Consider the following 23413-nt stretch of genomic DNA (forward strand, 5'->3'; position numbering starts at 1 on the left):
TTTTAAATTGCGCTCTCATGCTAATTTGCCCTGTTTAGTAAATCTGGCCTATGGTCTTTGTATTATTTTTAGGTATCCAGTTAAGTGACAGGAGGTATGAACAAAATCTAATATCACACTATAAGTAATGTTAACTCACATCAATTGCTGGAATTTCCAGAGGAAGAAATATGAAATAACCATGCATGCATGCCTATTTATGGATAATTCAGTTAATTAAATACTTTACAAATCTCACTTGAACATTTCATTTGATAATGTTGAGAAAGAAAACGTGTAACAGTATAATGGATCCATGCGTTAGGTCTTAAAGTGACAGCAGCCTATTATACCTGCTGCCATTATGAGATAATATAAAAAATATCTATATGACAGTTTTCCCCATGATATCGATGTCAAAATTGTGACCCGTGAAAATGCTGAGTGGCTAATAACTTTAAAAAACCACTAGCCACCAGTGTTGGGGGTAACGCATTACAAGTAACTTGAGTTACGTAATCAGATTACTTTTTCAAGTAACTAGTAAAGTAACGCATTACTTTTCAAATTTACAACAAAATATCTGAGTTACTTTTTCACATTTATTCGACTGACAGCTCTCCTGTCCCCATGTTGAGAAAAATCGAGAGTAAGTGCAGAGGCGTTGTGTGTAAACATGATGGTTATTGTAGTTCTAGACTAAATGTGAGCATTTATTTATCTCACTTGCGCAATAAAGATTCAGTACTCCTCAAAATGAATAAATCAGTCAAATGCAAAATCAGAACACTATGTAAACCTCCAATAATTCAACTAAATTAATTCAATGTTAAATAAAACAAATATTTGTATGCATTTAATATACCTTTATTAACCAACGTCTTGCATTCAGTTAAACCATGAGCAAAAATTACTAGATTTTTTGTTTTTATTAGTCAAAAATTTTCTCCTGCGTCCTATTCTTCCGTTATCCAGAATGGCAGCACAGCACAGCAGAGCTGCACCCTCTACTGTTCATGCGTGAATTAGCATTTTTAACTCTTTTAACTTATTATTTCAATTTTGGTATGAAGAGATCCTTACCTTTGCACAAAAATAGAACTTTTTTGTTATAAAAAAACCAAAAACCAAAAACAAGCCCAGCCCAGGTGAGAAAAAGTAACGCAAAAGTAACGTAACGCATTACCTTTCTTAAAAAGTAACTAAGTAACTCAATTAGTTACTTTTTAAGGGAGTAATGCAATATTGTAATGCATTACTTTTCAAAGTAACTTTCCCCAACACTGCTAGCCACAGTGGCTGATGAGCAAGTTAACGTCAAGCCCTGATTACAATCCTTATTTGAATATCACAACGACATTATTTCTTTTAACATGGTGCTGTAGTTTCAGGAAACACAGATGGAGAGTTTCAGAAAAGTTCCAGTGTGTTTAGACAAGACAGCAGGGGGTTAAACTAAAAGAACTAGGCGCTCTGCCTGTACAGTCACCTCACAGAGACCTGTAATCCATGCGGGCTAAAGCATCCAGCCATCTGCTGAGCTTGTGAGTTTAGCACAAATGAAGCGAAGAAAGGGAGAAAGAGACGATGTGCTGGTTAGCGGAGAGATGAACTTCCTCTCAGGAGACGTCTGGACTTACACACACTGCTGCTGCAGACAGCCATGCAGTACTCCTCTGATTCAAAGTTATTGCGGTTTCCCCCGCAGCCCCCAAATATGAAGGGGGCGCATCGGCCCGTCTCCACCACAAAATACCAGCGGGGCAGCTTGTCATGGCATGGCCCCGACCGAGCAGGGGCCCAGCACACCGCTAATGGAGAAGAGACACTCTTTGATCTGTTTAAATGTTCAAATGTAACATTTTGCTCAAGTTTTGCTGCTTATCCTGTGCATTCTAGGAACTGCACAGTGATGCTTCAAACATATATTGTAAGGGTGTTTTTTTTTTCATTTGGATACTGAAATGTACAATGTCAGCATTTGGACACATTAGTACGCGTACAGAAATCTCACCTCGCACAACCTCCTCTATAGACTCCGTTGTGGTAGTGGTGGTGGTTGTCATTGCAACGTTGGAGGTCTGCTCGCTGGTGTCTTGTTCATCGGTTGTGTCTTCATCGTCATCTTCCTCATCTTCATCATCTTCACCGTCACCATCTTCATCATTGTCCCATACTTCCTCTTCCTCGTTGTTGATATCGACATCATCCTCAGTCACAGCAGGCTCAGGTTTGGTCGGGGCCTGTTCTCTCAGCAGGCTGTGATGCAAAAATGTATGAAGATCACGGCATATGCACAAGTCTGAGACAACATTGAAAATGCAGGATTCAAAATATAATTTAAAGTGTGAAAAATGTTTTAAAAAAACGAACTATACAATATGGACATGAAATATTTAAGATTCTGCCCTATTTCTTTGTCACAAATCAAATTAGAAAGTTGTGAAATTGATCATGTGAATTACTTTGTACAGGTACGGTCAGATGCTTTTCTTCAATTAAAGCACAAATATCAGATACCGCAAAAAAATCCAATAAATCAAAATATACAAAAAGGGCCAAAAGTATTATACACTTAAAAAAAAAAACATTTAGCATTTACCCAAAATGAATTTTAGGAATGTATTTTCTTGCCTCTTTAACCCTCTGGTGCTGTTTGGTCATTTTTGAACGACTTTTTTACTTTGTATCGGAATGGTACGAAACATGGTAAAGGGTTTAGCACTTGCTGTGTGAATACAAAATAAAACCATGGACATGATTCGAAAAGGTTAAATGGTCCTGAAAAAAATTGTCACACTTGTAGTGTTCCCGGTCAAAAATGACCGCATTGGAAATGTTTGGTACTGCACCTAAACAAAATCTCAAAAAAGATATCAACCTCAAATTTGGAACACAACTTGTTTAGATTTATGGCTTTTATTCTTTCACAGTTTTAGAGTAAAACATGTTTTAGAAAATATATATTTCATCAAAAATTTTAAATTAGTATTTTTATCATAATAATAAACTTCACTTTCTTTTTTGTTGTACTTTTTTCAGAAATAATCTGCCAAGTGTCTTCTTTAAAAAAAGACCAAACTTCTGTGATCCAAAGCATTCAAGATTTACGACAGTTTAGGATGTAAGTTAAATTTTCAGGCCTATGCTCAAAAAGTGATCAGGTAATACATGGATCATAACTATTCCATAAATATAATTTAGTACCATAACCACCAACCCCCAACAAAAAAAAACCATACTATTTATTTTACAAATTAAATTTATTTAGTGCTGTTTACAACATTTATTCAGCATATATTCTGACCCCAATATATTTATATTTTGCCATATGGGATACTTTTCATCTTTCTCAAATCATGCTGGAGAACATAATAATCAGGTTTTACACAAACTTGTGGAGTTCATGCACGCTCGAGTGCTGCTGTCATAATTTTTATTTTTATGCTGATATAATTAGTTAAAAAAAGCTTTTCAAGAATAAACATTTCCACTAGTGGTCTTAGAATGAAGTGTCAATAATACTACTAATACTGCTATAATACTAGTGTTTGTGTACCTGCTGTCAGTATACTCGGCTTCTGCGCCGCCCCACCACACATCTGAGTTGGCCTCCTCCTGCTCCTCGCTGTCTAACTCCTTGTGCTCCTCCATGGGGCAGCACACAAACTCTACACCACGGAAACGGTCGATGCCACACGGCAGCAGCATGCCGTAGTCATGGAGATTCATGGAACGATCACCGCAGGACTGCAGAGGGGCAGCCACAGGGAACGTGAGCGAAACGAAAGCGAGAGAGGTATAAGGTGCAGAGTCATCATAGAGCTAGAATGCTCTCGTGGGTTAGATAGAGATGAATTATACATCCTATTCAATCATAATCTGCCTGAGCCATTATTTAACGTGGATGTCTAGATTTTAAGTGTGCTGTTTTACAAATAGAATATGATAAACAAAAAATTTGCACATTTTTTTATATTAAACATAAATAGCAAACATGTCATATGGTACATTTCTTTTCAGATGAGGATCCACTAAAATAGGAACTGGTCTGGATCCGGCTTTTTCTGGCACTGATTACAGCTGCGTATGGTTTTATAGCTTTGTTGTAAACAAATCTTTAATCTGTGAGTAAAGTAAATGTCATGTGGTGTGACCTCTGACCTCTTTGGCCACCGTGTGCCAGTGCAGATGACTCTCGCACATGTCCATTCGCTCCTGGTGCAGGAACTTGCACTTGTCTGGGACGAGAAGGGCGTCGCTTACAAACTCCCCAACTAATAAAAACACACAAACATTTGCTTACCAGGTGCTCAAATGCTGACATGTAACTTGCAGGTTAAAATACCCTGAGCAAATGTAATTTGATGAATCTCATCTTATCTGATGCGGAAGGATGATAGGAAATCATACAACAGCTACACAAAAAGTATTAGTTTTAATGTCACACAAATCCAGGTTAATACCCCAGGAGTGGCAGAGTACTGATGCAATCATCACATTGAAGGATAGTTTGATGTAAACAGGCATATGTACCCAAGCAGCGGTAGGGGACCACAATGTGCGTGTGACTGCGGCACTGACGGCGACCCATTTTGCACCAGTTCTGGATGCTGACGGGCTGGTTGGCCTCCACCACGTTAGTTATCTGGAGGTCTGGGTATACCTGTGGGAGTCAAGACAAGGTACAAATTACCAGCTATTGTTGAGGTCAACAGAAAAGCCATTGGCAATCCATTTCACTTGCATAATCTGACCTATTTCTAACTGAAAGTTATTCAATGAGAAAAAAGGAAGAAGGGCCTTTTATCTAATGGTAAGTGATTGGATGGGGAAAAGTAGGTGGTACATATCAGAATGTAGAAAAATTAGAGGGGTCATTTCAGAGGTGAAGCTAAATACATTATAATGAAAGATTGCAAAAAACACACAGATATATATTTTTCTTATTTTCTCTGGAATAACTAAATAATTATGATTTAAAGGCACAATATGTAAGATTTACCCCCACCCCTATTTCACATTCTTCGCAGCTAATTAAATAAAATAGTGTGATCAAATCAAATTAATTACCTCATCTGTGTGAACATGATTAATCAGTTCCTTCTCTTTTATAGCATCATCAAGCTTCGCCTTTGTTATTGTTTTGAAAATGCGACCTCTGACGGCGAAAACGTACATATTGTGCAAACTTTTTCCGCCCATCAGAAGCTGGGGATAATTATAATTAATCCTAAAAATAACTGTTCAAGTCACCAAGTCACTACTCCATTCTTAAGTGTCACATGATTCTTCAGAAATCATTCTAATATGCTGATTTCAAAGAAATATATCTTATTATTAGGTTTTGCTTAATATTTTTGTGGAAACTGCAAAACATTTTCCATGATTCTCTGTTCAGAAGAACAGCATTCATTTGAAATGTTAACGTTTGTAACATTATAAATGTCACTTTTGATCAATTTAATGCATCCTTGCTGAATAAAGTAACAGTAGAGTGTATTCGGATTACATTGGCTAACTGCAACATTGCTACTAAAATAGCAGCATCAGCCATTGACAAACTCATATCAGTCGACCACTAAATAGAACTTGACATGCTTATGTAATACTCAGAAGCTCCTTTGGCTATTCATTACTGTGATTGCCATTATGTAATTGACTTGAATTACTAAAGTAATCACGATACAATAATGCTTTTACAATGTGTGTAAGCTATTGACAGCTAACACAGACCCAGCAGCAGAACTCATTCTATTTGCTCGTCTCGTTTTATATCTTTTCTCTCTCAGTACCTCTTGGCAGTACTGAAGGATGCCCTCTTTGGTGCCGATGCAGCTCTTGGTGCCAGTTGGATCCTGCTCCCACTTGCCACTCTGGACGTTGATATGCATGTTGAGTTTCCCACAGAACATGGCCACCTGGGGCTCCGCCAACAAGCCCACTGAGTCATCCGATGGCACCTGCCAACAGCACAATCAGCAGGAACATGAGGAACCATTATCACATAAGCCTATGATCTTCAGATGTCTTCATGTGGGGGCTTTTCTTAGCAAATATTGATGTGTACGATCAACTGTGATTAACTTGATTAAGTAAGCAGCATGCCATTTAATTAATTTGATTACAGAGACAGGATGACAATGAAAAGAGGCAAAACTGCAAATGTATGGGGAAGCAGAAGTATTCAACAATTCATCTGATAGGATCTGACAGATATAGCCTAGATAACAGCAGGTTTGCCCATCTATTTAGAGCACTAAAACATTACAATGTCCACGGACCATGCTCTGTTGGGTTCGCTGAGAGAGGGGCATCAATATTGTTTGACTTACAGATACAAAAATTACTTTGAATCTACAAGCAAACACATTAGGCAAACAATATTGCACCAAATGTTGTCCCAACTAGCCAAACAGAAAGTCGACTGAATAAACACTTTCATATTGAACAATGTTGGGTTTTGTGTTCTCAGAATGCACTGTGGTGTGAATGAATTATGTAGCGACTGTTATCGGGTTATTGCTGTACTGTTTGCTGGCTTTATTTATGCTGTTGTTGCTGTTTTTGTTGTCCCTGCTAGCAGTGCTCAAATTATACCAAAGCTTTTAGTGGGTAAGCAAGTGTTAGAAAACATTTGGTATTCAATAAAATATTGAATACCATATAAATATGTATATACTGTATATACACTACCGTTCAAATGTTTGGGTGTGTTAGATTTTTGAATGCATCCCTCTTGAATAAAGCTTCAATTTCTTAAATAATGTCTTACTTAATCTTACACAAACTTCTAAATGGTATTGAATACATTTCTCTTCATTTCCAACATAGAAATCTATAACTATGATAACTACGGAGGATTTGTTTTCTTCCATACTAAATCACAACCCCAGTGTCTCAAACAATGTTGGCTATATTTATGGTCTTACTCGTTATTTGAACAATAAGGTTCATGTGTAAAGTGTTGAGGGCCTATGTTTGTGTCTTATTAATAAGTGAATAATCAAAATAATTTCACTCTTTTTGTCTTAACTGTAAAGCTACAAGCGACTCAACTGAAAGTGAAAACTGTCTATATCTGACAAATGTAAACAAACATTAATCTTTTAGAGCCATAATGCCAGTTATGTAATGTACAATATAAAACATTACTGTCTTTTTCAGTTCAGGGGTAAAATCCCTGAATACAATCTAATCTCTTAATGTGTGTGTGGGGGGGGTTGAGAAAAAATGACTGGAAGGAAAACATATTTGTAGAAGACACTCAATTCATAGTCAGTGAGAGAGAGAGAATAATGGCGGTCCTCTTTTGTGTGTCTTTGGCCTGGCCTCGACCCAGTGAGTCACAAAGGTCCCTTACAACCAGACCCACCCTGTCTGTTCAACTGAGCGTGAGGGATTATGGGACTGTTGTGTTTTCCCCCTTTTGTCCTGGGTAACAAACAGAGGAAATGCTGCTGTAGCCAGCTGTCTAGTATGCATCTGTCTCATTAAGCCGATAGATAGATAGATAGATAGATAGATAGATAGATAGATAGATAGATAGATAGATAGATATTTTTTCTTTTTAACCATTTAACAGATGGCTTGGTGGTTATAGTGCAATAAAACATCTCTACACTGTAGGGCCATTTAAAACAGAATACTGTAATTATGCTGGCCGCAGTACAGTAGTTAGCTTTTTAGGAAAACCATGTGTTGTACACAAAATGGTCTACTTAACTACTGCAATAAGCTGCATGATTTCAGCTATAGTTCGGTTTATGTGAGATCATTACCATCAATGCAAGATATAAGAAATGCTTTAAAACACTGACACAGCGCCACTCGTGAAAGCTAATCATCTGTGAATATCAGTGTCCCGAAATAGTGTCTCAGCCAGGTTGTCATAGCAGTTCAGGATCCACATTAGTGCAAAATGGAAATGTGCACCTTTCAACAGCCATTCAGCTCTGCCTTAATCTTGAAGGCTGTCAAAAATCGATGAGGTAGTTTTGTACCACTCAAAAACATGATATAAAAACGACCATGTTTACATGTTCCACTGACATTTTCCAGTCAAACAAAGGAAGCCCTTTTTCAGATAGAGGCTAACCGAAAACAGATTTACCAATTATAAGCAAAATAAGCAAGAGACCTTTCAGGCAAAACAGCTTGTTCATGGTTATGGAGACTAGTAAAGAGGTGACAACACAAACTCTCAGTGCTTGTTTTGGCACACTACCTACAAATGACACCTTAAAATGAAAAAAGCTTGAGGCCGGGGTCTTATTTCTTGTAAGTAATTATATAATTTGCACTCTGGCTGGTACAAGGAGTCAATTTTTGTCATTTGACATGTTTACAGCACACAAATCCATACTTATTTATCCAATTTTGAAGACCCAATAAAATGTATATAACTGAAATTAATTTAGTCACTATTGAGGAATGCAGCAGATGACCTTTGAGCTAACAAGCATGGAATAAGACCCACAAACTTGAAACCTTTTAAACAGCTGTTGTGAAATAATTGTGATTGTGAATCAATAATGTGAAAAACAATGACAGTTTTTGCTGATATATTTTTCTAATACCAATCCAAACAGAAAGAGCTTTAGTAGAGTGTCGGAATGTTATGGAAACGTTAGTTTATGGTTATTAACCCAGGTGAAAAAGACATACTATTAAATGTATTAAAAATACATTATATTGTATTGTAGATAGATAGATAGATTGTATTGTACTCGAAACCTACTCAAGTACATTTTTAATGCATTTAATAGTGGGTATTTTTCGCCAGGGAAAACAAAATCTAAAATAAGCATTCATAGAACGTTAGGAAGCAAAATTACATAAAAAAATACATACTGATTTGTAACTGAAATAACTGTAATATGGGGAGTCACACCCCCAACAAAGACTCCCTGTTATTTACACCATTATACAGATAGTACAAGTACGTCTGTAAAATGTCTGCTTAAGAACTATTAATCTGGAAAGCATCTTTGTAAAAACCTCTGATAAACGTCTTAGAAAAAGCAGTAGGCTACATACATTCTAAATCTTAAACATCTTCTAAATGGGATACGTCCTAGAGACATATTTCAGATGGGCAAACACTCTGAAAAAATACTTGCAGATGTTAATGCAGACATCAAATAGACGTCTCCGAGATCTACTTGCTATCTAACACCACATCTACATGTAGACATATTACAGAGAAGCTAGAATAAAATAGCTGATAGGTATCAATAAACTCCACATTCAAGAACCACCATTAAAATAATCTGTGCATGCAAAGAACATATCGTGCTGGTGCGTGTCTGTTTAACCGTGTCTGCTTGTGAGAGTGAGAAAGTTTTTTCATCCATAGCAGATTTTGCTTTACAACGTATGGATAAAAAAATGAAACACCGCAGTTCACGGACGCCATCTTGCTTCTGTCAACTAACATCTTATTGTAGGCCTAATATTCCTCACAAAATCTCTTCACCACGAATAAGTCCTACATAATTTAAGCATTTCAACAATCATGCCTACATAGCAAAGCAAGTTCCTTCATAAACCCTTGTATGAATGATAGATGCGCAAAAGGCTTCGCAGAGGAATGAGCGTTGTCCTCTGATGCTCGGATGGTTAAGGAGGGCCGCCGGATTGCTGCCACAGCATTTATTCGCCCAAAATGGAGCTCTGCAATCTTACAAACCAGCCAATGGTTTTACATTTATTTTTTCGTGTAAATAAAATGTCTATATGCTAATTGCAGGTGGTGAGAGGATGCGTTCTTTAACACATGTCCCTTTGACAAAGAGCTGTCAGTCACTGATGTTTACAGGATTCCACCAGCCGCATCTGCATGACATGAGCTCATATTCCTCCGATCCACGTTTATTTGCTCCAACATAAAAACACATTACGGTAGAGCAGCATAAAAATCGCCATATCAGCATTTTCCACAGTGCAATTCTTTCAATGCCACGTTTCACCTTCGAATATGAAGCTGATGTTTTATGAAGGTGTGCAAATGACCCCCAGCTATTTAAACAATGCTGTCATATAAGCTACTAAACATGCCACAATGACGCGCGTCTTAATGTATCACTTTCACGCGATACAGTTCGCCCGTTATGCTTAATATGAGTGTAAACCACGCAGGCGTCGGATCCTGCATGCACCGAGCCTCCACCCAACACTTTTTAATTGACATAAAACACCGATGGAAAAGAAAACCAACTGCATGAGAGAGAAGTATGATCATACTGGAATACGCAACTGACAATCACGCAGCGCTCAAAATGTCTGTCTGCATCCGTGTCATACTCTAGCTTTGCGTTTTCCCCCTTCGCTCCCAGGCCGTCCTTTAAAGTATGGAGGAGAATCCAGCTCTTTCTCCATTACACAATTCTTACCTCGATGGCGAGCGACAAAGTCGCCAGCATTAACAGCAGGAATGCCGTACGGTCCATATCCATGGCCGTGTTCCCAAGCGCAGCACGTCCTGATGGATAAATGTCCTGAGCGGATCAGGGTTTTTCTGTCGCGATTTTCAGCTCCGTGTTCCCCTATCGTCTGTGCTGGTTGTGCTTTGTGAGAATGCGCGAGTGCACACAGCTGCTCCAGTGAAAGTCAGCTGACCGCGCGTCTGGAGAGTGTGAAAGAGAAGGGAGTTATAGATTGAAGGTGGTCAGCGAGGAAACCGCAGAATTTGACCGATACATCAAAACACTGGGATGAATGAACACCAAAGCAGACACAATAGCAAAGCTTGCTTGAGAGCTGAATATCGACTATAGCATCATTTTGGTGTAACGTGCCGGTAGAAGTCATTTAGTACAGAAAATGCAAGCCACTCAATTATTTTTATTCCGTTTTGTAGCCTCAAAACCACTCCCAAATGAGGTCAAAGAAAAAGCTTCGTGTAAGTGTATAGGCTTTTTTTAACGTTTCAGGTCAGATTAAGATACACACAGAGAAAAAGGGTGCCAAAATACAAATACAAAATAGTACCTTTAGGGCTACAACAGCTTGTCGTTGGGGCAGTAGGCTACCCTTAAAAGGACATCTTTGTACCTTTTTTTTAACCACAAAAAGGTTCATAGTAGTATCTTAAGGTATGTAGGGGAGAGCAGGGCACAACCTAATGCTTTTTGACTCTCTCAGTTTGTGTGGTTCAGACAGAGTATTTATTTCCCCCCCAATATAAATTTCACACATGTCTAGTACAATTATGTGGTTTTGTTTCATTAATACAGTGTATACTTTTTCTTGATTTACCCCGAAAGAATGGAAGTGAAATGTGACAACATGCCCCAGGTAGGAAACATTGTAACATGTAAGGGGCACATTGTAACAGGACCAAATGACAGCTTAAAATGTTATCTTCTATATAATAAAAAAATATTCAAGTCAAACTAAAATATTTTGTCAATAAAATACAATTATTAAAGGGGTGGTAAACCACGATTTCACTATTCTAACTTTAGCTAACGTGTAATGTTGCTGCTTGAGCATAAACAACATCTGCAAAGTTACAACGTTCAAAGTTTAAAGCAAAGGGAGATATTTGCTTTTAAAGAAATCAGTTTCTAAGGACTACAGCAAACGGCCGCTAGGGACTACTACACATTCACCCAGGTTTTGCTGACATCACCAGGCCCAATATTTACATAAACCCCTCCTCCGGGGAATATGAAATAAGGGGGGCGAGGCAATTTTGTATCGCCGCGGGGAAGCGTTAGTAGGCTGTGTTTTTGCCGCAATGCCGAAGAAACGCTGTTATTTTCATCCGGATTGCAGGTCTGGGGTACTTGCTCTGTTCAGCCTTCTTGGGAAGGGGGTGCGTTGCAGAGCGTTTAACATACAGCATGTTGCACGTGTGTTTGAGTCAGCGGGGAATCAGGCGCGCGCAGGGCTCCCTGCATCCACCGTCTTCGCGATTTCAATACCAGATTTGCACAACGTCAGCTGCGTGAAAAAAACACTGCCGGTGCGTGGATGCACGACGCGCGCGCTGCACATTTCACGGAGGACAACACAAACTTCCACAAACTTCGCGAGTTCAATACAGGATATGCACAACGGCTTGTCCTGAAAGCTGGATTTACAAACAGAAGCTGTTTACGGGCCACAACCTGTAAGTCTGATTTATTTTTCATCGATGTGTTTTCCTGTAATAGGTTGTAGCAAGGAAGTAAACAGATGACAACGCTGTTCTGCAAACCAGTCTGTTAAATGCTCATTCATACTTAACGTTATCCGACGAACACCTATCGTTACAAACACTAACGTTAAAATCTCAACAGCGAACCTGGCATTAGTGTAAATTATTCTTTGATTAGAGCTTTTATGTATTGTTTATCTACAGGCATGCTAAACATGGTTCTGTGTGTGATTTGGCTAACTTACTAGTTAAAGCCAGTGCTTAGTGTTTGTTTTGGGTTAGTTCTTGCGACAGATATTTGGCTATAATCGTTCTAAAAATACAAAAGTTAAAGTGCCATTCAGTAGCGATCACTATAGATCCGCAGTCTTTACTCTTGAGGACTGAACAGGTTCTGCTCGATCATCTTCACTCAAATGTTCTGGGTCTGATTCGGGCGGTAAGGGGCGTGACGTTTCCGACGTGCACTGCGGTTAGCGAATCACAACACACTGGGCCAGCTAACCAATCAGAGCCCACTGCGTATTTTTGAGGGACTGGCTTCATACAACCCGGAAAGCATCAGACCGTTTTACAAGGAGGGACAGAGCAGTGTAGAATAAAGGTCAAATATATGAAAAATAAGGCAATTTTTTTTTAAAACGAAGCATGAACACATGTTACAGTGCACCCCACAAACACAGTCAAGCCTTCAAAAGAATGTGTTTTACCACCCCTTTAACGTTTTCAAAAAAAAAAAATAATGGCATTTTTAATCATTAAAAATAAACACATTTTTGAGTTTGACAACAAACAAAACAACAACAAGCTGCAAAACACAGCTATACAGCATAGTTAAAAACATAATAATAATTAAGCATTTCTGAAAGAAATGAAAAGAATAGAATAGCATAGTTCTAATAGGGGCACATTGTAACGCAGTGTGACAACATGCCCCTGCGTATTAATTTGTAATAATAATTTGTTACATTTATAAAGCGCTTTTCTAGGCACTCAAATCGCTTTACATATAGAAGGGGGGAATCTCCTCAACCACCACCAATGTGCATGCAGCGTCGACCTGGATGATGCGACGGCAGACATATTGCGCCAGAACGCCCACCACACACCAGCTTATTGGTGGAGAGGAGACATATGATGAAGCCAATCTTATGTATATATATATATATATAGGGATGATTAGGAGGCCATGATGGACAGGGGCCAATGAGCAAATTTGGCCAGGATTACGGGGTTACACAGCTACTCTTTATCGAAGGACATCCTGGGATTTTTAATGACCACAGAGAGTCAGGACTTTCAGGTTTAACGTATCAACCGAAGGACGGTGCTTGTTACAGTATAGTGTCCCCATCACTATACTGGGGCGTTAAGACCCACAGCACACAGACCCACGGCGTGAGCACCCCCTGCTGGCCGCACTAACACCTCTACCAGCAGCAACCTAGTTTTCCCAGTCAGTCTCCCATCCAGGTACTGACCAGGCTCAGCCCTGCTTAGCATCAGTGGGAAACCAATCTTGGGCTACAGGGTGATATGGCTATGGATTTATCCGTAACTGGGATTTAAACCCGGCTCGTGTCTTCTGCTGGTTAGATCAGCATTAAAGAACTATATCAATCAACTGTTAAATAACATATATAAGATTAAAATAATATCAGATTTGTCTTATTTTAGATAAACACAAAAAACAGAGAAGGAAAATTAAGAAATTTACTTTTGCTATGGTTAAATAAATGTTCAGTGATAGCTTCCAAATATTTTTTAATTTTGACGCAATTTTTACTCTAAATAATGTTGATAATGCAACTAGTAAATACACTAAGTTTCGTCATCCTGGCATGTGTAGAAAGTGTTAAAAATAAAATTATGAACGGCACAGTAGATACAATTGTTTATAAATTAAGAAGAAATATAATACAATTATGTGGATGCATTGTTTCCAGAGCTCAGATGACTATTGTAGATTAGCATATAAAAATGCATACAAAAAGTCTTCATGATGCGGGGTAAGTTTTTATAGAATATTATGTTATACTTGTATGTATTCACAATTTTTGCTGCAGCTTTCAAACCTCTTCTTTGTTTTGCATATTCAAACTGGCATGTTGTGTTGTGTATCAAACCTGACACAGCAAATCAAGAAGTTTTGAATGAGATTAGATTAGATTTTGTATATTAGATTTCAGAGCTTTCATTTTGAGTAGGCCAATTTTTATTCATTTGTGATATATGCTTGTAGCTAACCAGGGCCGGACTGGGACACAATTTCAGGCCGGGAAATCCTACACCTATCCAGGCCAAATTTAGAATTTAGAAACACGGACAACCCTATTTTTCCCTAAATAATTAAAGGCTTTATCTTGAACGGTACCCTCACTTCCCTTTTCCTTTTCTTAATTTTCCCTAATATCTCTCGGTCTCTCCCTTCCACCAGGATCATCAGCCTCTTACACTAAGTAAAGAGGAGTACCAGTGTTATTGGAAATTTAAACTAAAACATTAATATAATAATAATAATAATAATAATTCATAAAATATGTATGCATGTATAACGTGTGTATTTTTCTCGTACCTGTCTCTTCTTCACCTGTCACTTTTTCTGGCCTCATGTTACAATCAGAACTGAAAATCAACCACCTTATAATTTGTTTGCCCAGAATCTACATCTATTTGAGTAAAAATCAAAGTATTATATTTAAGACAACATTTTGTTTTATGTTAAAATGTAATTAAATATCCAAAATTTAGCAACACTATATTGCATACAATATGTAAAAAAAGAAAAAGTTTCTTATTTTGCTTCTACTCCCTGCCGGGCTGAATCTGATGTGTAATCACTGCACCACAGCGAGTGATAGGTTGATTATCTCCACCTTCATTTGATTAAAAAAAGGGGGGAAAAGTTTTAAACCACACAAATGGGCAGACATAGGGTGCGTCTCAATCAGCTGCCTAGTTCAGTAGTCAGCCCACAGACTGATTCCCTGACAGTGTCGTGAGTGCTTTAAGTGGGCCGGTACGCGCCGGTACTCAGTACCGCCACTTCTAAATATAGCTCTTGAGCGTACCGCCACCTCTCCGTGCGCCCAGAACGTGCTTTTAGCGTACCGGTGCGCTCATTTGCGAGCAGAAACTACATTACCCATACACCCTTGAGTTTTACAAGTGAAAAGCGCATGCGTCGCTTTTGCCGCTGTCATTCGGTTCCTGAAATATTTGGTTCCAGTGGGTGGTGCAATCATGAATATTGATTAGTTTACCCGTGCTCTGGGTGTGTCCTTGAGACTACGCGCAAACGAATGGAATAGAAAATGTTGGTGCACGCTCTTCAAATCGCAACATGTTTAATGGATTACAACTCAAAGCAACTCTTCACATTTTCAAAACAGTTTGTGTGTTATGATACTGACTGAGCTGTTGTGCCTGATTGATTTATTAGATGCATTCAAATACAAAGCATAATAAATACAATTTATTTTGACTTTGATGTGTTTGGGCTTGATTGATACTTTAATTGGAATAGTTTGTGTCGACAACAATAACTGAGATAAACCTCCACAAATGTATACAATAAATGCATGTGCTACCCTGGTGTGATTATTCATGTCATCATTAATTTCTTGCTTAGTTTTTAGATAGCCAGGGTTTCCCAACCTCCACAGGCCCATCGAAAAGACTCAAGTACCTCTTTTCAACAACTACAAATTTTTATTTTCCCATATTATACTGGTTATTGTGTAGCATTAAAGTCACAAAGCTTTAAAAAAAGCAACATCAAAATATTTGTCTATACTGTAGCCTATCTAAACCTGTATGACTTCTTATGTGGAGCACAAAATATATTCCTAATGGGGAAAAAAACAACAACACTTTTCTCACATATAATTTCAAAATATATTCTTATATGTTCCACTGAAGAAAAAGTCATACAGGTTTGAAATACAATGAAGGTGACCATTTTAATGTAGGTGACAATCCCTTTAAAATGGGTCCACAAAAACATAGACTAACATGTTGTCTGTTCTTTGACAATATGTTGCACTGTGGTGAAAATTATTTTGAAACAACCTTAATGTCATGTTAATATAATGATGTGTGGAAGCATCCAAAATGATCCATATGATCCATAGAGGTGTGTTTAATTAATGCCAAACTATTTTGCCAGCCAAACTCGGTTGACCCAAAATATTTATCTCCTGGTATTTTAAGTTAATATTTCAATTTAACAAAACATTTGCATGTTTGCTATTTTTACTATTGTTATATAACAATTAAGTAAGGAGGCAGTTGCTCCATGAATGTAACTCACATTGAAAAGACAAGGAACATTTCAAAACAATGTGTGGAAAGAAGGAATGCAAGAATAATGCGTCTCTGAGATAACTGTTTATTAAAACAGGGCTTGGTCACTCTTTGGCAAATGAGAATATCCTCCATGTGTGTCCAGATCACACACATTCAGAACCAGCGTCTGCACTGCAGCTCTCACATCCAATCCGAAACAGACAATCTGACTTTGCAATGCATGATAATGAAAACATAGAAGATACATTGGTGAGGACATATTTCCTCATCTTTCCAAAAAATATTGAAGTTGTTGCTTAGGCTACCTTTGTCCAAGAAAAATATGTCATCAGAACAAATAATTAAAAAGTTTATACACCTGTGTATTTTATAATACTGCAATGTTTATTATAATGACTACAAAGAATAATACTATTTTTCTTCGGTATGTAGCTTATGTGGTTAATTGTGCATTTATTATTGTGACTTTAATGATAATAATTTATGCAGTATAATGTGAGAAAAAAAGGAAAACATTAGTAGTTTGGTGTTGATAAGGGGCACTTGAGCCTTACTGATGAGGTTTTCTACAAAATGAACAAGAAATTAAGGATGACACAGAATAATCAAAACAGTTTAAATTCATATTATTAGGCCACAGGAGATTAATTTCAGTCGTGTATCACTGAATGACAACTATAGCACAAGGAAACTATTCAAATGAATTTTAAATCCTCACACGTTTAAAAAAAAAAAAAAAAGGCCAAACAGATCAAAGAGTTAAAAGAAACTAGACTCACCAGTTATTCGCTCATATTTGCTCTGCAATATCTGAATGTCTGCATTCTGCAATCAATCAGGCAAAACAGCTCTGATGATTTATCAAACTATGAGTTGTTTTGAAACTGTTGCACAGTTGTTGTTTATTATTAAACACTTTTTATTAAACTTTTTTACTATTTTGAAATAATAATTAATCGGAGTGTGTGCTAATATTTTCTGTTCCATTGATTTGCATGTAGTCTCAAGGACACGCCCATAGCACGGGAAACTTATGAATATTCATGAAAACACCACCCACTGGAACCAAATATTTCAGGAACCGAATATATTGTAACACCGGCACTTTATTTTTTCCACTGGTCGTGACTACTGAACTAGGGAGCTGATTGAGACGCACCCATAATTTTCTAAATAGTCTAAATGTCAAAAATGTATTCGGTAACACTTTATAATCTAAGGTTCATTAGTTAAAATTAGTTAACTACATTCATTAACATGGACGTGTTACCATGTATTCAATAATAAACTTAATTTTGACTGTATCTATTTAGAAAAATCCTAATAAAATATTGCATCATTTTTTGTTGATGTCTGCACTATCACTTCTGTCTCCCTGCTCCCAGTACCTACCATATAATTGTGAATATTTGTCTGCTAAATTACTGTAATTATTGTAATTATGTTAATGTAACTTTACACTAAATAATATTAATCTCCAGCATAGGCCTACAGTATTTTAAGTGATAGTAAGTAATAGGGGCGCTACCGCTAACATTCGCTAGCAGTTCAATACTAATTTAACAAAGCAAAAAAGTACAGTATTTACAGATGAAACTGACCTGCACTTGAAGCCCTGAACAGGTCAGTAATTTTGCAACGTTTCGCTGCTGCTTCTCGGAGAGCTTTCTTTTTCTTTGCCCTTTCCCTCTCTGCTCGACCTGGCCGCTTTCTCTCCATCATCGGGTGCTGCTCGCGTTTGGCTGAGGCATAAAGTCGAATCGTAGCCTTGCCAGTCTGGTCAAGACTAACAGATTCATGATTTATTTTTATTATTAATAATAATTTTATTGAATGCCGAATTCGAAAATTATCACTTTAGTAAAGGCAATAATATAAAATAATTATAATCATTAAAAAAAAAAAAAAATTAGTCGCCATGCCACCAGGAATTCTCCCGGTGCTCCCGATGGCCAGTCCGGGCTAACATTAAACTCCAGCAACATATGTTCAGATACTAAAAGCAGAAATAATTTGTTGTTATAGAATAGGCCTAGGCTACTTGAAATGATTTTAATGAAATTATACACCCTTTGCTGAACTGATTATTATAATTAAATATTACTTTCAAAAATCACATACACTATTATGAAAATAGGGTCAAAGAACTTTATTTCCTGGGCAATAACAGAGAGCAAAGAGAAAGTGAATAAGGCACAGAAAGGGAATTTAAAGCCCTCTAGCGCCATCTTATGGAGTTTACAGAACAATGCATTGGACATCCTGTTCATCTTGTCCGGTCTGAGTTTTCCCCCCACTTAAAATCGCTGCTCATAAACAAGTCAGATATTGCATGTGCAGATCCAGGTACAATCACCTACTACCCATTTAACTCTAAGTCACGTTCAAGTAACTGGCTACTGTTAAACAATGAGCTTTACTAGCCACACCCAGAACAGTTTGCGTTGCAATCCGTGAGTGGGATGTAGGCGAGTCTTAAAACTGAACTGCACGAGCACGAGTGATTTATTCATTTCACTCAGCGGGATCGGATGCGTGCGTGTCTTTCTGCAGAGGAAATATAAGCCAAAGGTCAGCAGGAGACTGTGCCTTTAATTTAAATTTAATTTAATACATTGTTTGTTGTCATATGTTTGATATATAGGATGAATTACTTTTGAATAATTATGCAGTTCAAAGTTTTAGTGATCCACAACCTGCGCGTTAGAGACTCTAATCATTGACCCTTAAGTGCGTTGCATTGTGTCGCGGAGCTTTTGTTTTCACACAGGACATTACAGAGTTAACGTCAGATGACTAAAAATTTAGGGAAAGCTGTTTGGCTCTTTTTCACATGTGACCTGTGGGAAATAGGCTGCCTTATAATACATTTCACCGAGGCATTGAGCTGCTAGTAGTTCACGTTCTTCTTTTAACGAAAGATATCGTGTCTCACCAGGACAAAGTGCAGATGTTTATAATCCTGTATTAGGACTCGCATAAAACTACTATGCACATTTAACCTAGTTTGTAGTTTGTTTGAGAACTTGGGAATTTCCAGCAGCCTACTTCAATACCTGCTTCTATCTCTTCCAGGACAACCATGATGATCTTGGCATTTCTGACACTTCTGCTGATCACGAGTGAGTATTTATTGAATCCTTCTGGACCCTATTATTTAAAACACATAAAACATACTTTTTATTGATGATCTGGGAACATACAGATATTATTATTTGCATTAAAAAAAGCTAAAATGTAAAATTATATGAAAGAATGATGTTCCTTAAGAGAATATTTCTTCTTCTTCTTTTAATTGAAACAGTCTTTACTTTATAAACTGAAGATGCTCCAGATTTTGTAAATGAAGTTGAGTATTTGTTATGATGAGTATCTGCAACTCTTCTTGTAGATGGCTCTGCAGTGGGAGAAATGGTGAAAAATGTGACTGGCATCGTTGGACAGGATGTACTTTTATCATGTGGCTGTTCCAGTGAGTCATCTAGACTGGCATGGCAGAACGATTTAAGAGTAGTGAGTGAATATCCGCCAGACAGCAGGACCCATATAGACCAGGCCTACGTGGACAGGACTGAACTCTTCCTGAATAAGGAGAAATCAAACTGCTCCATTATGATCCGCAACATCTCTTCAGAGGATGCAGGAGTGTACACCTGTTATGCCATGGTCAATGTTCAGGGCCGTGTCGGGTCGATGACGTCATTAGAAGTTAATCTAATAGGTGAGTTATCTAAAATTGAATTTATCCTAGCAGATTAGTAGTAGTAACTTGAAAGGAAACAACAAGCCTCTTCCTCTTATACAGTGCTAGTCTGCTTAGCTGTAGTCTATTAGGACTGGTTAAATGATGACGTGTGTGAGACGCGCTGGTTGGAAAAAGCAGCTAAAAAGCAGAACATTCATGACAACCAAAGGAAGTTAAATTAAATTTGTTGCCAATGCAGCAAAACCGAAAGTTATTGCCCCCAAGGAGTTGCGTATCACAATATTTAAAACATTGTACTGACGTTATCTGCGGTGCAACCAGCGGTAATAAAATAGCTTATCTATTGAATGGTATCAGAATAAGACTACAGAGAGTCATGTTGTGATAAAGTATAAATTATGCTATAGGCTCAGAGCTGGTGTTACAAATGCTGAGATTCTTCTAGAACGGCAGTTCTTAAAATATTTTAACCTCTGGTACTTCTGTTTAAAAAAAAAAAACAACTTAAAAATATATTTGACTATGCTAATATAACTACATTTAAATAATTTTAAGACTTGCTTGGGGCATCCCCTGGAAGTGTGCTGAGGCCCCTGAGACCCCGGCCCCCTTGTTGAGAACCGCTGCTCTAGAACCTCTTCCTGTATTTCTTTGACATATTATAGATAAGAAGTTGGGGTTGTAATCTCTAATGTGTGATATTGTACAGATATTGATGACATTTATATATGACGTCTCATATATTGCCCTTGTCTTCAACCAGTGTCTGAAAAGAACTTCAATGAAAAAATAATCAGCCATGCAGACAAATCTTTCGACGCTGTCTCCATTAGTGTTCCCATTCTGGTAATGCTAATACTCGGAGTTGCTGTGCTTCTAACCCTATTCATTAAAAGACGACATCGGACAAACACGGTAAACAGTTTCTGTCTATATATTATGTTTTGTTGATTTATTTCTTTTTTGATCGTGTGATTACTCATTAAATTGCATAAAATCATCATAGGAAATATACACTTTTTCATTTATTAGATTAAAAAAACTCCTCCACTAACATTAAAATAATTAAAGGGGCCGTTTGTTTTTCTATGTAAACTTGCACTTCTATACAACCGTCTTTGACGTGTTACGATGTGTCTGTTTATTCAGCATCTCAAAACATGAGTGTCACATTTAACAGTTGAAAACTATTTCACAAATGTGCTTCAGGACACGTGACACACATTTTTGTTCCGTTCCTTTTATTTTCCATGACTGCGACTTTGAATGACAGCGTTTGATTGCACGATTTTATGACCTCTTGATATACATTTGTTGAAACTAAAAACTCTTCCTAAAGTAGACAAATTCCTTGAATGTTGCTCAATTATCTACACAAGTTGCTCACGGCAGTCACATACTTTCAGAGTGGCGCTTCAGGTCCTGTGTTTGACAACATGTTTAGTCAAAGTACCGGAGCATTTTCCCATGTGCCTGACTGATTCATTTTTTGCTTTTTTTGATATAGGACACTGATTTACCAGCACAGCAACCTATGATCCAAAGAGTGTGATCTTGCTTTGAAAGTATAATGGACTACCTTCTATGTTGTAATACTAGGTCCTTTACAACATCACAGACAATATAGTCTGTGAACTTTATTTATACCATACCTTAGCCCCAAACAAATGTGTTTGGATGTGGGCATTACAGAGTCGTGTTCATTCCGCATGGAGACGATCGTCACAATGTGCAGTCTTCAGCTGTAGAGCTGTTACTTAAAAACCACTGAATTGTGAATACACTGTGAATATACTTCCTGTAAGCATTACAGTCTGTAAGATGACAAGGTTATCCTTGTAGGAAATGTCTTTATTCATTCTTTGAAGAACAGATGTAACAGGTGGGGGACGTGTAGTTTATATTTGTCCTCTGATTTGAGACGTTGGTCGCATTCTTTTTCAAATCACTATATTTTATAGTTCATATGTGTATTGCAATGATTTATTAAGCTGACACCATGTAAGCCTCTTTACATTTACTCTTGTATGGGTCGTCTTCCTCAGTCTGTGTTGATTTTCATTTATGTGGAAGAAATATGGCACTCCCTATGGGATATGTTTTCTTTTTTTACTCTACCAAATTTCATTTACTTTTAAATGAATTCTGCTTCAAACCTGCCGAGGCAATAAAGCTTTTTGAAATACACGTTTCTGTATCTCTCTTCTGTTACTAAAGCTGTAGTACTTTTAGTATAACACCACACATTCTGAATGAATTACAACTTAAAGGATTAGTTCACTTCAAAATGAAAATTTCCTGCTATTTTACTCACCCCCATCTCATCCAAGATGCTCATGTCTTTCTTTCTTCAGTCGAAAAGAAAATACGTTTTTTGAGGAAAACATTCCAGGATTTTTCTCTCCACCATTGACTTCCATTGCAACCAATATGTTGAAGGTCCAAATCAATGCAGTTTCAACGCGATTCAAAAGGCGAAAACGTCACACTAGACGACGAATGCGATACTTCCGAGCGCAGAGCAGCGCAAGACGAGCAATTTAGGTTAAAAAGTAAATTCTTTTTTAAAATTTAAAAAAAATGTTTTATGACCGATCGTTTCGCTAGATAAGACCCTATTCTTCGTCTGGGATCGCGCAGAGCCTCTGAAGCCTTTTGAAGCGCTTTGAAACTGCATTGATTTGGACCTTCAACATTTTGGTTGCAATGGAAGTCAATGGTGGAGAGAAAAATCCTGGAACGTTTTCTTCAAAAAACTATTTTTTTCTTTTCGACTGAAGAAAGAAAGACATGGTAAAATATCAGGAAATGTCCATTTTGAAGTGAACTAATCCTTTAAGCTGGGCATTTCGCTGACATAGGATTTTAGTCAAATTTTCCAACTAGAGTTTCAAACTCTCGGCTGTTGCGTAATGTTGAGGTTTTAATCCTGTCCAGATTTCCAACCGCAGCTGGAAAAAAAACAATGAACTTATGTTTCTCGTCTCAAAATTTTTGAATTCTTTCCACTGGTTTGCTTTCAGTTTCTATATGACTGCAAGTGTAATGGACACATGACCATGTCTTGAATGAAGAAGTCAGAATGCACTGCAATAAACAGATTAATCACTCTTACTACTATACTGTATGATCTTTCGTGAAAACTTTTAATGCATAAGCATAATAAAACATTTAGATATCCTCCGCTGTCATAAAATATGACCGTTCAAAACTATTTTTGGTCCCACTTTATATTAAGTTTCTTTAACAACTGTGTATTAACATTTAAATTAATA

At 37.5% G+C, this 23413-nt stretch overlaps 2 protein-coding genes across 3 annotated transcripts in view; one reads left to right on the forward strand and one right to left on the reverse strand.

The window, feature by feature from the left end:
• Window positions 1-10994, reverse strand: part of appb (amyloid beta (A4) precursor protein b) — a 21427-nt gene extending 10433 nt beyond the window's left edge. Inside the window, exons 1-8 of one of the 2 annotated variants that reach the window (XM_079822334.1) lie at window positions 10972-10994; window positions 10374-10606; window positions 5775-5942; window positions 4516-4645; window positions 4144-4256; window positions 3539-3729; window positions 1994-2238; window positions 1620-1790 (exon numbers count right to left, since the gene is read on the reverse strand). In XM_079822334.1, coding sequence (XP_079678460.1) covers window positions 1620-1790; window positions 1994-2238; window positions 3539-3729; window positions 4144-4256; window positions 4516-4645; window positions 5775-5942; window positions 10374-10436 — 1081 coding nt within the window. In that variant the 5' untranslated portion in view covers window positions 10437-10606; window positions 10972-10994. The remainder of the gene's footprint in view (window positions 1-1619; window positions 1791-1993; window positions 2239-3538; window positions 3730-4143; window positions 4257-4515; window positions 4646-5774; window positions 5943-10373; window positions 10607-10971) is intronic. The other variant, XM_079822335.1, reaches the window with a different exon arrangement.
• A 7869-nt stretch (window positions 10995-18863) lies between these two features.
• LOC307128854 (uncharacterized protein) lies at window positions 18864-22325 on the forward strand. The gene is made up of 5 exons (XM_079820865.1): window positions 18864-19003; window positions 19508-19554; window positions 19824-20153; window positions 20902-21053; window positions 21646-22325. The coding sequence occupies exons 2-5, from the start codon at window positions 19515-19517 to the stop codon at window positions 21688-21690; spliced, it is 567 nt and encodes a 188-aa protein (XP_079676991.1). The 5' UTR covers window positions 18864-19003; window positions 19508-19514; the 3' UTR covers window positions 21691-22325.
• Window positions 22326-23413: the final 1088 nt, after the last annotated feature.

The sequence above is a fragment of the Gobio gobio genome, assembly GCF_949357685.1.
Source record: "Gobio gobio genome assembly, chromosome: 7".
Lineage (NCBI taxonomy): Eukaryota > Metazoa > Chordata > Actinopteri > Cypriniformes > Gobionidae > Gobio > Gobio gobio.

Bases quoted from the DNA above. Each gene is read 5' to 3' on its own strand.
- LOC307128854 (XM_079820865.1), top strand. From the start codon at position 19,515: ATGATGATCTTGGCATTTCTGACACTTCTGCTGATCACGA. The intron at 19,555-19,823 runs GTGAGTATTTAT...CTCTTCTTGTAG, and splicing joins GACACTTCTGCTGATCACGA to ATGGCTCTGCAGTGGGAGAA. The intron at 21,054-21,645 runs GTAAACAGTTTC...TTTTTGATATAG, and splicing joins GACGACATCGGACAAACACG to GACACTGATTTACCAGCACA.